Source organism: Dunckerocampus dactyliophorus, chromosome 3, assembly GCF_027744805.1.
Source record: "Dunckerocampus dactyliophorus isolate RoL2022-P2 chromosome 3, RoL_Ddac_1.1, whole genome shotgun sequence".
Lineage (NCBI taxonomy): Eukaryota > Metazoa > Chordata > Actinopteri > Syngnathiformes > Syngnathidae > Dunckerocampus > Dunckerocampus dactyliophorus.
Genome location: NC_072821.1, coordinates 38,744,444 through 38,762,165, shown reverse-complemented (window position 1 = coordinate 38,762,165; position 17,722 = coordinate 38,744,444). Strand labels below are relative to the sequence as shown.

The following is a 17,722-nucleotide window of genomic DNA, read 5'->3' as shown; positions in this document are numbered from 1 at the left end:
AGTCAGCTACAGACATCGGAATTGTTAGATTTCTTTTTCTTCAGGCTAACCAAGCATGATGTTGCTGTTAAAATGTGTGTAGTGTTAGCACTTTAGCGTCACATAGCTATGCTGGTGTTGCTAACGTCTGTGTCCTCCTGTCCCCCTCCTTCCTGTTACGTTGTTGTATGTGATATATGGCAACTCTTACCTTGCATGAGAGTTACAGTGTGTACGTAAAAAGCGGATAAAGTACACAATAGTGCTACTTGGAGACACACACAGTGCATTAGCATTAAAGTTACACTCGCACAAAACGACGTGGTCCCAGTACGACTCACGAAAGACACTGACAATTATACGCAGTTTTGTTTTGTTCTTAATAAACGGCATGACGCTACTCATCTGTTGCACAAAATCTCGTTTTTTTTAGAAATGTGTGTGTCACTTCCCTGGAATGTGTGTGTGTGTGTGTGTGTGTGTGTGTGTGTGTGTGTGTGTGTGTGTGTGTGCTGTAGTGGCAAAATCAATATTTCCACTGTGTGAACTTTTGCTCTGTTTTGTTGCAATTATTTTTGTGTGAACTTTTCACCTCTCTCTGTTGTTTCATCTTTATGGCACCTAGCTAGATATGTTGTACCGATGTACCTACACACGCTGATTATACGCAGTATGCCCGTTTGTGTCTCTGTTCCTCACACTTTCCAACACACGGCATCGCTCTCTCTTCGATTGTGACTCAAAGCTTTGATAATAAGACAACTTGCTTTTTGTGGATAATCTTTATTGATAGAAAACTTTGCCAAAAACAGTGCTTATTCATCAATTTCACCATCATGCACACCGAATGAGAATCAATACAAAACTGCATGAAAAATGTAGCTTTTTATAAAGATAATGTGTTTATTATTGTTGTGTTTGTGGTACATTAACTTAAATATTAGAAACAGCTCTCAGTGTAATGTAGAATGAACAGAATAAGATTTTCATTGCATAGTATAACTGCTGTTTTACCATGCACATGACAATAAAACTCTCTTGAATCTTGAATCTTGAATCTTGTAGTGCAGTTCTGCACCACTGCAAACTACAACCATAATCATAAATGATCCTATTTTTGAATACCTGCCTGACAATGTCATTAAAATCCTAGCTTTAAAAAGGGGACATTTTGTATAGAATTCTTGTATTGGATGTTGTTAGCTTGTGCAAGTGTCCCTGACAAAGTTTTATGTTTATTTTTAGCACTCTATACAGTTTTTTTAACAGGTGTCAAAGGCGTTTTTACAGACGATTTTATGTCAAAAGACTTTAGTATCAGACCTCGCCTAAACACTTCTACTTGGATCTGCTAGCTCTAGCTAAAAGGCTAACGCTAGTTAAAAGGTAAAAGGAACTAAAAGGTGAACAGAATACAGTGAGATTCTAAATCAAAACTGATTTGATCATATTTGACTACATGTAAAGTAAAACAATTTACATCCTTCGATGAGGATTTCAAAATATTGTAAATACAAATTCTTTCATGTATTGAAAATATGATACAAATGATGAGATTTAACATGGATTCTAGTAGACCCCAGCCTTTTTTGAGGGTTCTGGGACAAAATGGACAAAAATTGGTGAGTAACCAATATGTCCATAAAAATGTTTATTTTTCACACATGGCTTGCTCCTCCCGCTCCAAAACCCTCCTGCTAGCTTGGCATTACCAGTCTCCCCGATTTTGTATCAGTGTTTTTAATAAAAGTGACTGTTGTAATCATCAGATTAGAATCAGCTCCAGAACCCCCTGCCATTGCTAGCTAACAAGCTAAATGCTCCTTTAGCCTGGACATCAGGCTAGCGCTACATGTCAGTGATGGCAGTACAGCGTGCTACAGGCTTTATACTGTATGTACATTTTATGTACATTTCATGATTGACTATCACGTATTTGTACATTATTGTTAATGTAGGGTGAATGAGATGCGTTATTTTTGCCTATTTGCCTATTTTTGGAGAGAGAAAAACAAAAATCTAGGCATTTGCGGGGCCCTGAATGCTGAATCGCAAATGTACAGTATGTTATTCCATTTGCATTTTATAACACCATTTGAAAGAATGCTACAACAAATTCAAAGTATAAACGGTAAGTTCTCAACATAAGTCGGGCCATCCTTGGCAATTATTTTTAGGCTTCAACTCCACTCCCATTTTCTGGGGTGATGGGTGATGTCATTGCACCGTGGGTGCTATCAAAAGGCACCCAAAAGTTTTTCCACACCTCACTTTGACACCCCCACAAAGCAAAAGCGCATCACAAGTCTTCCACGTTAACTTGACTCACCGCTTTCCTGTGGCGTCTTTTAACCACAAAGAACGGTGGTCACGTCATTCACTTCTCTTTTTAAAAAAGATTAGTCTTATTTAATCCCCGGGGAGGGGAATTATGTTACTCACAGCATTAGTAAATTGAAGACTCTAAATTGCAGCGTTACAAAAAAGCATAGACTTTAGGTTTTGGTTCACTGAAGGATGTTTGTACGTGTGCTAGCTTGCTGTCTATGTTTGAAAACAGAAAGACATCAACCCATCAAACAAGGAATATAAACAGCATAGCGACATCAAAATATTCAGTGCAAAAAAACATATTTGATCTTTTATTTTTTGCACTGATTTTTTTTTCTCCCCTGAATTTTTATCAACTGAATTGTTATGAAATTATTCTTAAATTCAAATTATGCTGAAAATGTCATAGAAAAAAATTGCAAGCAAAATGTTGTGAAATCCAGTTGGTTCAAATACTGTCTTAAAATTCAGTATATGAAAAAATTCAGTGCAAAAAAAAAAATGTTTCAAAAAAATGATTTACACTGAACCTTCATCAACTTAATTTTTACAAATAGAATTTTTATTAACTGATTTTTAAGCGACTAAATCTTAAAACACCGTAGTTTAACAAACTAAATTTTTAAATGCACGCATTTTGCTTAGGAAATTTTATTTCATGACATTTTCAGGATAATCTGACATAAAAACAAAAACGTCATTGACATAAATTCTGTGACATAAATAAATTCATTGACATAAATACCAAAAGCTTTGGTAATAAAGAAAGAAATGAACATGAACTACCAGTCAAAAGTTTGGAGACACTTGCCCATGCTATCGAATGGCAAAGTGTGTCTAAACTTTTGACCGGTAGTGTATGCTTGAGCCCACGGAGGTGACAGGAAGACATGCTGTGGGTTCCTCACGGTCTAAATGTGTTTTTACATCAACCGCTGTGGAACATCTCCACTCACCACTGCGGGCCACAAGTGTCAGGCGTGCAAAAGCAGGCTTTGCACAAGCGAGGCTAAATAGGAGTTAGGCCGGCCCATATTTAGACCCGGTGCGACTTTGGGCGGCAGGATGTGAATGCACTTGACACGGCACTTCTGCTCCCCCCCGACACACTCGCAAGGAGAGCTTCCATGCGCGTTGACACAGAGGTAGCTTCCCACCACACCGGTCCGGCAGTGAGGATCTCAAAGGATCAAAGGATCAAAGGATCTCCCTTATCTGAGGGCTTCTACACGCCCAGGAGATGAGCCATTAACTTTGGGCTGAGTCTGAGTATAAAGAGACGTCACTCTGAGGTTTCTTCTCAGATGCGAGCATGAGGAAAGGAGTCTACCTCAGCAAAGGAACGGCGGTCACCTTGGCGCTGGTGGGCGTGGCGGCGGCCGCCACCATCATCGCCTTGGCTGCGGTCTACGCTGAGGAGAGGTCAAAGATTGAAGCAACATCATCATCCACAGCAAAGCCGTCTACTACCACCATCACCTCCACCCCTTCCTTGACCACCACCACCACGGCACCTCCTGGCCCAGAGCAGCCCTGGCATCGCTACAGGCTGCCCACCTCGCTGGTCCCCATCTCCTACACAGTCACCCTGTGGCCTCGCCTGGAGCCCCGATCGGACGGCCTGTTCTTCTTCACCGGGAGCTCCACGGTGAACTTCACCTGCGTCAACAACACGGACCTGATCCTCCTCCACTCTCACAAGCTCAACCTGAGCAGCTTTGACGGAGACCACCTGGCCCGGCTGCGGGGTCTCCACGGAGCGGAGGCGCCCGCCCTGAGGAAGACCTGGTTGGAGGTCCCCACGCAGTACCTGGTCATCCAGCTGAGTGGGGAGCTGCGGGCCGGCAGCACGTACAGCCTGTTCACCAGCTTTGAGGGGGAGCTGGCGGACGACCTGGGGGGCTTCTACAGGAGCGAGTATGTGGAGAACGGAGTGAAAAAGTATGTTTTTGTCTTTTTCCCTCATCTGAAATGTGATTGATTTGATGAGGATGATTACTGTATGGCTCCGCCGTGGGAGCGAAACCCAAGCCTGTCATTAGTCTCAAAGTGGGGGGGCAAGGTGGGGAACACTCACATCCATCTATGGAGCCTCAGACCACAGGCCGCCGCTGCTGCTTCTGACCAGCCTATCACACCCCCTCTAGCCTTTGTCTTGCCTCATACACTGTTTTTCATCATTAAAAATAGCATGTAAAAACAGCTTCAATCACAACTATACATTGTTTTTGATCATTAAAAATAGCACATAAAAAACGCTTCGTCCACAATGATAATTCAAAATAGCTTGTAAAAGCAGCTTCACCCAAGACTATAGATTGTTTCTGATCATTAAAAATAGCATGTAAAAACAGCCTCATCAAAGAATGTAGATTGTTTTTCATTATTAAAAAAATAGCACGTAAAAACAGCCTTATCAAACACTATAGATTGTTTTTGATCATTTAAAAAATAGCACATAAAAACAGCTTCATTCCTGAGCATTACAAAATAGGACCATCTTCATCCAGGACTATAGACTGTTTTTGATTATTTCAAAAACAGCCTGTAAAACCATCTTTATCCAGGACTATAGACTATTTTTGATCATTTCAAAAACAGCATGTGAAACCATCTTCATCCAGGACTATAGACTGTTTTTGATCATTTCAAAAACAGCATGTAAAACCATCTTCATCCAGGACTATAGACTGTTTTTGATCATTTCAAAAATTGCATGTAAAACCATCTTCATCCATGGCCTATAGACTGTTTTTGATCATTTCAAAAATAGCATGTAAAACCATCTTCATCCATGGCCTATAGACTGTTTTTGATCATTTCAAAAACAGCATGTGAAACCATCTTCATCCAGGACTATAGACTGTTTTTGATCATTTCAAAAACAGCAGGTAAAACCATCTTCATCCAGGACTTTAGACTGTTTTTGATGGTTAAAAGAAGTGTGTACGATGTTAGTTTTCATAGAAGACTCTAAATTGACTTTGCTGTTTGTCAAAAACTGGAAGACTAAATTGTTTTTATTTTTTTTCATCAAAAACAAAAACAATCTCCAATATTCACAAAAATCTTGCGCATTCGATTCGTTGAAAATTCTCGTTTGTCTTCGACGTGGACAAAAACACACGTTAGCATCGTCAGGAAGATTTTAGCGTTTTTTGGTCAAATGTTGTGTCGGTCAAAGATTGTTTCCGACGTTGATTTGACCTTTCAAACCCTTGGTGCGACCGTCAGGGTCTTGGCCACCACTCAGATGCAGCCGACGGATGCCAGGAAAGCTTTCCCGTGCTTCGACGAGCCCGCCATGAAGGCCGTCTTCACGCTGACGCTCTTTCACCCCCGAGGGACCGTGGCCCTGTCCAACGCCGTCAACAACAGTGAGTCCGTTCTTTCTGTTCCACAGCTGATGGTCATGGAGTGTTTTGTCCCGGCAGAGCCCATCAACGTCACCATGGATGGCGAGCCTTTACTCCAGACCGACTTTAAACCCACGGAGAGAATGTCCACCTACTTGCTGGCCGTCGTGGTGTGTGACTTTGGATACGTGGCCTCCCAGCCGGGAGCGGACATTCTGGTAAAACATCTCCTAACTAGCATCTGCTCTCACAGCGCCTTCACTCCACCTGAACTGAGAAACAGTTTCATCTGAGACTTCTCACCGCCAGACAGGATTCTTAAGCAATCAAGATCATAAAACAAAAAGGGACTCAAATCTTGGAAGATATTTTACTGATCAGCACATTTCTTCTTTTTATTTGGCAGTCGGCCCTTTAGAACAGCAGCGCACTCTCGTCTATAGAGGATCTTTGACCAGCTGATCCATAAAAACGGCAGAGTGCTCCCGTCAAATATTCAGGGTCTTTGACTAGCAATTTTGCAGTAGATCCTTAAAAACAGCATAGTGCTCCTGTCATATAGAGGATCTTTGATAATGTGTTTGCTGTAGATCCCAAAAAACAGCAGAGCGCTCCTGTCAAATGGAGATGTAGAGGATCTTTGACTAGGTTTTTGCAATAGATCCTTAAAAACAGAAGCGTGCCCCTGTCAAATAGAGGAGAGGTATAGAGGATCTTTGACTAGCGTTTTTGCAATAGATCCCTAAAAACAGCAGAGCGCTCCCATCAAATATGGTGGATCTTTGACTAGCATTTTTGCAGTAGATCCTTAGTAACAGCAGCACGCTCCTGTCAAATAGAGATATAGAGGATCTTTGATTAGCCTTTTGGCAGTTGGAGTGTTCCCGTCGTTTTTCTTCTTCTCATCCCCACCATCTTCTCTAGGTGAAAAATGGCCCCAAAAGTGAAAGCAAAAGCAAAAGACACACCCGGTTAAATGAGCCCGTCGATGCTCCCAACCCCCTCCCCACCCCCACCCAGGACTGCCCCCCACCTCGGCGCCACCTCTGTAGCCCAGCACGGTTTTATGTGGATTTCACTGGAACTTGGTGTTCTATGCCTGACGCCAGCAAAATGTATCTTTTGCACATTTGAAAAGAATGCGCCCCCTTGCCCAAAATGCCCCTCACTCTGTGGATGGTGGGCCTTGATGCCCCCCAGGAATACAATTATAATAGGATCTCCTATTCATACGTGCGTTTATTCTGGATGGCTTGGATTAGCTGTGATCGGCGGGGAAAGTGAACCATTACTCCTCATCCTGATTAGCATAGGACCCCCCCACACTCATGTCATCCTGGGGGGTGTGGCGCGTCCTGGGGTCATCCCCTCTCCTGCATAGCTGCTCACGTCCTCAAGGGTGGGGTGACTACAGCTGGCCCAAAATGTTGGAGATTCTCTGCATTGTAGCTTCAACTACATCCTTCAAAACAGCACAGCACCCCCGTCATATAGAGGATCTTTGACTCGCATTTTTAGAGTACATCCTTAAAAACAGCACAGCACTTCTGTCACATTTTTGTAGCAGAGCCTCAAAAGCAGCAGAGCACTTGTGTCATTAGAGGATCTTTGACTCATGCTTTTGCAGTAGTTAAAAAAAAAATACCACATTGTGGTCCCATCACATTTAGAGGATCTTTGACTAGTGTTTTTTGTAGCAGATCCTGAAAAACAGCAGCGCACTTCTGTCATAGAGAGGATCTTTGATAAGGTTTTTGCAGTTGGTCCTTAAAAACAGTCGAGAACTTCTGTCATGTAGAGGATCTTTGACTGGTGTTTTTGCTGTAGGTATAACAGAAGTGATCTACTAGTCAAAGATCTTCTATACTACAGAGGATCTATTGCAGTAGTTCCTCTAAATACCACAATGGGGTCCTGTAATATATAGAGGATCTTTGACTGTCTTTATTGCAGTCGGTCTTTTAAAAAAAAAACAGCAGAGCACTCCTGTTTATAGAGTATCTTCGACTAGCATCGTTACAGTCAGTCCTTAACAGAAGCCTATAGATGATCTTTGGTGCCCCCTGGTGGTTGTTTGAGCTGTCGGGTGTCTGCAGATCAGGATCTGGGCTCGCAAGCAGGCCATTGAGGAGGGCCAGGGGGACTACGCTCTGGCCAAGACCGGACCAATCCTAGCGTTCTTTGAGGACTACTACAACTCCTCCTACCCCCTGAAGAAGTCTGGTAAAGATCTCAAAAGTGTTGGGACGCATGCTTCAGTCAGCGAGTGTGGTGTCTTACGGTTCTTTGTAGACCAGATCGCTCTGCCGGACTTCAGCGCCGGCGCCATGGAGAACTGGGGTCTGATCACCTACAGCGAGAGCGCCCTCCTGTACAACCCCAGCATGTCGTCCAACGGGGACAAGGAGTGGGTGGCCACGGTCATCTCTCACGAGCTGGCTCACATGGTAAAGGACGCCACGTTTGTCAGGAGTGACTCATCATCATCTAAGAAACACGTTGGTGTCTCGGCATGCAGTGGTTTGGGAACTTGGTGACCACACGCTGGTGGAATGACTTGTGGCTCAATGAAGGATTCGCCACCTACGTGTCCTACCTTGGAGCCCACTACGCGGAACCATCATGGAATATGGTGGGTTTTATTGTGAAGGATCTTTGGATACTTGGCACACACCTCACTAGAAGACAACCAAACCAATCTTTGACTTTTCAAAGGGGAAGCGGAGCAGCAGCAGACACTTCTTCATTTATGACCTTCTAGTCATTTCATTTCAGGTTATTCAACACAGTTCTTGCTTTGTATTGTTTTTTTTAGCTTTGCTATCGCTTTATAGGACAGCAATAGCATTTTTATAGAAAAATTCAGTAGCGCTTCATATAATTCTCTGTTCAAAATTAATGAAGTTAAATTACATTCAATTACATTCGATTCAATATTTTTTTATTTTTTAGTTTGACTGTTTTTTACAAGGCAACAATAGAATTAGATGTATTTAATTTTAGCGCATTTTCTTTTTCTTTTAAAAAAAAACACAGTAGGGTTTCATAAAATTCCTTCATTAAATAAAATAAAATTAAACTATTTTTTGTTTTTGCTTTTTAGCTTTAATATTTTTAAAGCTAAAATCGTACGATCAAATCAATTACATTAATTTAAATTAAATTTGTTATTTATTTTTGGTTTGTTTTTTTAGCTTTACTATTTTTTATAGGGCAGCAATACAATTTGATATATTTAATTTTAGTGCATTTTTCTTTTTTATTTTTACGAAATACAGAAGCTCGTCATATAATTCTATGACAAAAATGAAATGAAATGAAATAAATATTTTTGTTTTTTTTTTAGCTTCCCTGTGTTTTACAGGACAACAACACCATTTGATTGATTTCATTTGAGTTTAACAAATACACTTATCTTCATAGATTTATACAATCAGATAAATGACACAGTACTGCCCAATAATGGTACGCCACTAATTAAAAATGTATAAAAAATATATATTTTCAGAGAAAATAAAAATAAAAACTGTCCTTTTTGACCAAAAATGCCAAATCGGGAATCCACTGGAGGACATGAAACAAACACTGACCTTTTTCCCCAGAAAGACCTGATAGTCCTGAACGAGATCATCGGCGTGATGGGCGTGGACGCGCTGGCCTCGTCCCACCCCCTCTCGTCTAAGGAGGAGGACGTCCAGACGCCGGCGCAGATCAACCAGCTCTTTGACTCCATCACGTACAGCAAGGTGCTAAAAGACGCAGGTGCTGGTGACATCTCACGCTGCTGCTTCCAACGCTTTGCTTCCTCCCTTTAGGGAGCCGCCGTGCTCAGGATGCTGTCTGAGTTCATCACAGAGGACGTCTTTTCCAAAGGCCTCCACGTGGGTATCCCGTTGGAGCACATCCTAAAGCGCCAGTGCCTTTGATCCGTGTCATTGATCTTGTCTGCAGACGTACTTGGAGGAGTTCAAGTACAACAACACAGTCTACACAGACCTCTGGAAGCACCTGCAAACGGTAATGAGACAACCTGCGTAATAAGACATCTTCATTGTACTGTGAAGCCAAAGTATCTTTTTAATGGCCCACAACAAGCTTTTGGACATTGCCTTTAAAGCTGCCCTTTTGCTAACAATGCTAGTAGCTAGGATGCTAACAACGAGCATGCTAACAACCCGTGTGGATACATTTTGATATCACGGGAAACAACTCTCTCCTTCAATAGACGCTCGTTCAAGTGCAAAATGTCAATGTGACTAAAATGCTAAAGCTAGCACCTAGCAAGATAGCACTAAGTAGTGAAAGTGAAGAGAATGTAAAGAAATTGTGCATGATAAAGGCTGTGTAGCTCATGAAAGCATCAATGTTTCCTCTTTGCGGTGGTGTAACGAGGCGGTGGATGAAGCCGGTCTGACTCTGCCCCACCCAGTGGAGGCCATCATGAATCGCTGGATCCTCCAGATGGGCTTCCCCGTGGTCACCATCGACACCAAGACCGGGACAATCTCTCAGAAGCACTTCTTGCTGGACCCCGACACCGTGGTGGACAGACCTTCACGGTTCAAGTACCTGCAAACTTTTACAGCCACGGACACATAGTAGTAGTTAGTTAGTAGTTAGTAGTTACCATTCACTTTAACAAGTGCATATACTCTATATACATATATATATACAGGTATATACATATATATATATATAGTTTTTTTTCAGTTTTTTTTCCCTCATTTTGTCATTTTTGCTCCTTTTTTTCCAACTTTCTACTTACATAATACATACACCTTTTTCTTGTCATATTTTGACTTTATTCCCATAATATTATAACTTTTTCCCCAACCTCATTTTCCAAAAATGGCAATTTTATTTTTGTTTTGTTTCTTTCTTTGAAAAATAGAAACAAAAAATATTTTTTCTTTAATATTTCACCCCATGCTACTAAAATGACATTATTTTTCCTCCTAATATTATGAGTTTATTCTTGTAAAATGGCAACTTTTTGTCTTGTTCTATTTATATTTTGGCTTTATGTTTTATAAAATCACAGCAGTTTTTATCATTTTTGCTGTTGCTTTTTATACATTTTTCCACTATTTTCACTTTCTTCTGGTAAATTTTCTTCTCGTAATATTATGACATTATTCCCATAATATTACAAACTTTTCCCCCAAACTAATTTTCCAAAAATGACAACTTTATTTGTTTTTTTTTCCCCTCACATTATGACTTAAAAAAAAACCTAATTTTTCTTTAATATTTCAACTCTGTGCTACTAAAATGATATTATCTTTCCTCATAATATTACCAGTTAATTCTTGTCAAAGTTTCATTAGAATCGGACTTTTTCCTCTTCATATGTTGACTTTATTCTTGTATAATATTGCTACTGGGTTTTTTCATTTTTGCTGGAGTTTTTATGTAACCTTTCTTCTTGTAAATGTTTGTCTCGTAATATTATGATTTTATTCCCGTAATATTTAGACTTTATTGTCACATTTTCCCCAAAAATGACAACTTATTTGTTGTTTTGTTTCTTTCTTGAAATATTACGACTTGAAAAAAAATTATTTTTTCCTCATAATATTTATTTATTTATTTTATTTATTTATTTATTCATTATTTATTTATTTTATTTGTGTAAAATTACAACTTTTTCTCATTGGAATATGACTTTTTTTCTTAATATTTTGTGTTTATTCTTGTAAAATTACAGCTGTTTTTTTTCTGCTGCTGCTGTATTTTTTTTTTTACTTTCTTCTTGTACATTTTCTTCTTGTAATATTATGATTTTATTCCCATAATATAACTTATTCTCCAGCCTTATTTTCCAAAAATTTACAACTTTATTTGTTGTTTTGTTTCTCATAATATTATGCTTTTTAAAAACCATATTTTTACAAATATTTCACCTCATGCTACTAAAATGGCATTATTTTTCCTTGTAATATTCCGAGTTTATTCGTGTAAAAGTGCAACTTATGTTCTCGTTATAATACAACTTTTTTTCTCTTAATACAGTCAAACTTGTCTATAGCGGCCACTAGAAGGAGTCTGCAAAAGTGGCCGCTATAGACAGGTGACCTCTATAGACAGGTTGGCGTCCAGTTTGAATGTTGACCAGTAGAGGAAAAAAAAGGAAAAAAAGGGGAAATAATAATAATAATAATGTTGACCAGTAGAGGGCACTGCGGTCTGCGGATAAAAGTTGTACAGCACTACTAGGCTTGTTATTATCATGGTTCATGGTTTTAATCCTGAACATGCATATGAGTCAAACAGTAGCACATCACATAGTACAATTCACAATTTTGCATGTCCAAAAAGGAGTAGGAAGAAGCAAAGCTTATTTAATCCTACCCCTCATCAGTTTCACATCAGTTGCAATACATTTATTCACCTCTTGTCCGCTGTTAATAAAGCCATTAAAGTGCATCGGCGACGTGAGTCTCTCCTTCCCCACAACAAGCGGCATTACAGTATTGACCAGTGCACACCAGGAAATAAACGGTGTCATTTCTTACAGGCATTGGCTGGACAGCTATGTAGTGGGGCTTGTTTAACCTTTGCCTTGTGGGCAAGCAGGAAGGAGAGACGATGCTGAGAGATGTGTGTGTGTTCTGAGCTGCTGTCTGGTGGCCGCGTTCAATAAATAAAGTTGGCAGAAGCAACAGGAGAAGTTTCCTTCTTTGCTTCGGAGCTGAATAACACTGACAAGTTAACGGACTAGTAGCGAACGGAAAAGAAGACGGCTTTGTTTGTGTCGAATACAGAAGATGAGGACTTTGATGGATTTGTGGATGAGGATTGATGAAAAATAACGTGAGTACATTCTAAAATACTTCAATTAAGTACAACCCAACTCAGTTTTGGTCCCGCTGCCGCATGCATGCTAGCGTATGTTTTTTTTATTGTAGCGTCGCTGGGAGCACGTCCTGTTCCCAGCCTAATTTGTGGTAATGTTTTGGTGCAAATGCTCTTAAAGTTACATGTTTGACCAAAATAGCAAGCTCAAAAGAAGACGGCTTTTTTATGTGGAACAACTGACAGTTTGTGTGGATCTTGTGAATGATTGTGACTGAGCTAGGGACTCAGTAATTAAAGTCTACACACGACGGCTTCATTGATTGAAAAACAAAACTTTTTCGTGCATGAAGCTTCTACTTGAGTTGGTAATTTGGCCGCTATATGCGGTCAGATATTGACCAAGGGAGACAAAATGGGTGGCCGCTGGCCGCGTTGGACAGGTGACTGCTATACACAGGGTCTATAACATGTAAATTTGCTGCGGGGGATTTTTCAGTGGCTGCTATAGACAGGTGGCCGGTTTGACTGTATTTTTTATTTATTCTCATAAAATCACAGCCAAATTCAATTTCTGCTGTTGTTTTTTTTTTTTTAATTTTCCAACTATTTTGGCTTTGTTCTTGTCCATTTTCTTTGTATAATATTATGACTTTATTACAATCATTTTTTAAATGTATTCTCATGATATTATAACTTTTCCCCCCAACCTAATTTTCCAAAAAAAATACAACTTTATTCATTGTTTTTTCCTCATAATATTACCAGATTATCTTTGTAAATTGTAATTTTTTCTCATAATAATTTTGACTTGATTCTCTTTTTTGCCTTTTTGTTATGGTTTTTAAGACGTTTTCTTGCCTTCTTATACAAAAAGAAATAAATGGGCGCGGGGTGCAAATGGCTTCCATGCTTGAATGCGTGTCACGAAGTGATGACGTGTGTGTGCAGGTACGAGTGGTTTGTTCCTGTCACGTGGACAAAGACTGGCGGTGTTGCCCACCAGCACTGGCTTCTTAAGAAGGAAGGTAGGAGGCTTTTTTGGGACATAAAAATGATAACCACAGAAGCACAAATGCTACAGTATACTGTATTATTTGCCAAGGGGTGCCACAAAGCACTTTTAGTGCGTCCGGTCCGACCGTGGGATGGACTTTATGAATATGCTAATGAGGCGTGTAATCGGGGTGTGGTTTGTGCATTAACACCAGAAACAAACCCGGACATGGTTCTTCCGGGTCCTGATGAGTGGCTGATGGCCAACATAGACATGGCGGGCTTCTACAGGGTCAACTACGACCTTCGGAACTGGGAGCGTCTCCTGGCCAAGCTGGACTTGCAGCATCAGGTGGGACTCTCTGACCAGCAGGTGGGGCTAGCACCTACTGGAGATGCCCCATTTCAGGTCAATCCACATCTCCTTGCAGGATATTCCGGTCATCAACCGAGCGCAGATCATCGACGACGCTTTTAACCTGGCCAGGTCCATCACGGCGTTCTTACCAGCGATCCTTCTGACATCATGTATGCACACTGACAGTAAGTCTGCTACTTTTGATTTAGAGCGAAGATGGTGAGCTTAACTCTGGCCCTGAGCACCACCAAGTTCCTGCAGAAGGAAGTGGAGTACCTGCCCTGGCAGACGGCCAGTAACAACCTGGACTACTTCTACCTCATGTTTGACCGCAGCGACGTCTACGGACCCATGCAGGTTCGCCGACAACCAAAACCACACGCTGCTTGCTTCTTCAATTCATAGCTTTTCCTATGGAGTTCTTAATGGGCGAGCCCATTAAGGTGATTATTTCTAAATGGCAAAACTTTCAAAAATAACAACCTTATTCATTTTATTTTTGGATGACTAAATGTATATTATTAGTAAATGAAAAAAAATAAAACACACAGGTATATATTATTTCTTGATTGGATTGATTTTATCTATGCATTATTCAATTGCTGTTTTCATTAAAAATAAATAAAACATCCATCCATCCATTTTCTATTCCGCTTCTTCCTCATTAGGGTCGCGGGGGCATGCTGGAGCCTATCCCAGCTGACTTCAGGCGACAGGCGGGGTACACCCTGGACTGGTCGCCAGCCAATGGCAGGGCACATATAGACAAACAACCATTCACACTCACATTCATACCTATGGACAATTTAGAGTCACCAATTAATCTCACCTGCATGTTTTTGGAATGTGGGAGGAAGCCGGAGTACCCAGAAAACCCCCCCACACACGGGGAGAACATGCAAACTGGCTAAACTTAAAAAAAAAATAAGAATTGTCTTGATTTTATTTTTGTCTTATTAAATGTATATATTTAAAATAAATAATAAATAAATAAAACATTATATATTATTTATTTGGCATATTTTTAGTCATCCTAATATTCATAACCTTTTTTTTTAACTTTCAAAAACTATTTTATGTATATCTCAACAAGAGCCCTGTTGTCAAAACCTTGAAAAACCAGAACCTTATTGATTTTATTTTTGTTTTATTAAATGTATATGTTAAAAAAAAACATAAAAATAAATAAAACATATATATATATTTTTTTAGCCATGTGTTTAGTTATACTAATATTCATAACTTCACATTTTTTTTACTTTCAAAGACTATTTAGTGTATAACAGAACAAGAACCCTATCGACTTAAAGGACAGCGGACCGATTCAATGTATTTCCTGAATATTCTTGTTGTTCCTATTCATTTATTTAGAATGAATAATATTCATGAATCCAATCATCATTTATCACAATGATACTACAGTACATGATATCATAATCCAATAATATGATACTAATACTAACCACTTACAAAACCTGCAACACAACATATTAACACGCAGCACTGCCGCAAAGCATGCTGGGAAGCAGGCCGTACCATCCATTCGTTGATATCAGATGTGATATTTTTGGTGTTCATCCTTCAGGCGTACATCAAGAAGCAAGTCGCTCCCTTGTTCGAGTACTTCAAGGAGGTGACGGCCAACTGGACCAAAGTCCCTGACAAGCACACGGACCAGTAAGCAAGGCTTGGAGGCGTACCTAATGGAGTGTCCCGGGCGTCACGGTGTGTGTCCTTGTGTGTCCTTGTGGAGGTACAACCAGGTGAACGCCATCTCCTTGGCCTGCAGCAGTGGAGTCAAACCCTGTCGAGAGCTCGTCACCGGCTGGTTCTCGGACTGGATGAGGAACGGCACCAACGTGTATGTAAACGCTCGCCAGTACGTCTCGGAGGAGAAGAGGACTTAGACGGCGTTTCCTTCCGCTGCAGGATCAGTCCCAACCTGAGGTCCACGGTGTACTGCGGCGCCGTGGCGGCGGGTGGCGTGGAGGAGTGGGACTTTGCCTGGACCAGGTTCAAGAACGCCACCATCGCCTCAGAGGCCAACAAGCTCATGTGGGCGCTGGCCTGCACTAGAGAACCCTGGCTGCTCAACAGGTCAGTCCTGTCACTCAAATATCAGCTTGATCGCTGTGTGCGTCCTCACCACTGGGGGGCCAAGGTGGTCATTCCAGCTTGTTGAGCCACACAGGGAGAGGAAGATTGGATATGGATACAATCTTTTAATCTTATCTTTTATCTTTAGCACATATCCACTTTACGCTCGACAGGATATGACGGCAGAGTTGGGCTCTTTTCAGGCTTTGTTTTCAGATGTGTAGCAAAGCCTGCTTGCGAATTATCATATTTCCTCCAATACAAGTTCAATTATTGCTGTTTTCAAGAACCTACTGCACAAACGGTAGTCAGAGATCTTTCACTGGTATTTTTTCAACTTTATTTTAAGATGTGTAGCAAAGCCTGCAAATCTTTTTAGAAAGCTGTCAAAATTACATTTGTAAGTTAGCACATTTCCTCCAATAATAGCTACGTTTTTGCTGTTTTCAAGACCCTTCTGCAAAAATGCTATCATCAGAGATCTGTGACTGGCATTTTTGTTGCTTTATTTTAAGATGTGTAGCAAAGCCTGTTTTTTTGTACACAGCTGTCAATGTTACATTTCTAAGTAAGCGTATTTCTTTTGATAAAAGATCAAATATTGAGGTGAGCTGCTACATGCTGCTCAGATCTTTGACTCCAGCTCTTGCAGTAGGTCATCTTTGGCTAGTATTTTTGCAGTCGGTGCTTTAGACAGCAGAGGAATATGATTTATTTTTGCATGTAGTCAGCACGGAGGCAGCAGCATATCTTGCTGACTTTCTTTCCCTTCCGTCCTTGCACGTCTCGGGCGTGCTTCAGGTATCTGGAGTACAGTCTAGACGCAGGAAAGATCCGTAAGCAGGATGCCACTGACGTCATCGCTTCCATCGCCGGCAACGCCGTCGGACAGCCGCTGGCCTGGGACTTTGTCAGAAGCAACTGGGACTACTTGTACAACGAGTGAGTTTGTAGTGCGCACCTTCACCTTTCAGCTTTCTCATGCACTCCAAGTCATTATTTTTCCGTTGCACAGTTACGGCGGCGGATCGTTCTCCTTCAGCAGCCTCATTTCCGGCGTGACCCGACGCTTCTCCACCGAGTTTGAGTACAAGCAGGTACTGACGCTCACGTGAAACTTGCAGCAGCACACGCACGCGTACCGCACTGAAACGTCCGCCCCGCCTGTTGCAGCTGCTGGACTTCAAAGAGGAGCACGCGGGACAGTTGGGCTCGGCCAGCGCCGCCGTGGAGCAGGCGCTGGAGAGGACCAGGACCAACATGAAGTGGGTGGCTCAGAACAAGAAAGACGTGCTGGAGTGGTTCACCCATCAGACCTCAAACTCGCCACAATCTCCCGCTTAGCTTGTCCTCCATTTCCCCTGCTGACACGTTCACACAATATATAAAAAACACAAAAGAAGAAGAACTGTAGATATGCTGCTCTTATTTTTTTATTGTCACACACATTTGATGGTAAGCTGGAAAATAAACATACACAACCGTGAGTGGCTGGTCTTCACTTAAGATACGTAACTAATTCTTATTTTGTGTCGGCATCACAAAGAAACGTTCCTGGGACGTGACTCAGTCACGAAGTATGCTGCTGTTGGAGCCTCAATAGAAGCAGGATGCCGTTTTTATGGAACGTATTTATTTCCTATGAAACATACATTTTTTGTAGTACATAGAAAACAATTCACAGCCACCGGAGCAATAGTCTGTACTGCAAAACTATTTGCATGATTTTGATATTACAGTAAAATGTTTGTCAGGAATGAAAGTGGTGTGATTACGTACAAGAATGCGATGATAATAAAGCATCACGGCA

The 17,722-nt window shown here is 41.1% G+C and overlaps 1 protein-coding gene across 1 annotated transcript; it reads left to right on the top strand.

The window, feature by feature from the left end:
* Window positions 1-3,622: 3,622 nt before the first annotated feature.
* Window positions 3,623-17,317, top strand: LOC129179163 (aminopeptidase Ey-like). The gene is made up of 20 exons (XM_054772041.1): window positions 3,623-4,251; window positions 5,545-5,695; window positions 5,729-5,884; window positions 7,763-7,889; window positions 7,959-8,113; window positions 8,185-8,298; window positions 9,269-9,412; window positions 9,482-9,547; window positions 9,618-9,683; window positions 10,059-10,231; window positions 13,413-13,489; window positions 13,673-13,809; window positions 13,889-13,944; window positions 14,025-14,172; window positions 15,401-15,492; window positions 15,569-15,694; window positions 15,751-15,912; window positions 16,714-16,854; window positions 16,928-17,009; window positions 17,086-17,317. The coding sequence occupies exons 1-20, from the start codon at window positions 3,623-3,625 to the stop codon at window positions 17,254-17,256; spliced, it is 2,973 nt and encodes a 990-aa protein (XP_054628016.1). The 3' UTR covers window positions 17,257-17,317.
* The last annotated feature ends 405 nt before the right edge of the window (window positions 17,318-17,722 follow it).

Coding starts and splice junctions, on each gene's coding strand:
- LOC129179163 (XM_054772041.1), top strand. CDS start 3,623: ATGAGGAAAGGAGTCTACCTCAGCAAAGGAACGGCGGTCACCTTGGCG. Junction 9,684..10,058: donor TCTGGAAGCACCTGCAAACG/GTAATGAGACAA, acceptor TGGTGTAACGAG/GCGGTGGATGAAGCCGGTCT. Junction 14,173..15,400: donor ACGTCTACGGACCCATGCAG/GTTCGCCGACAA, acceptor TTCATCCTTCAG/GCGTACATCAAGAAGCAAGT.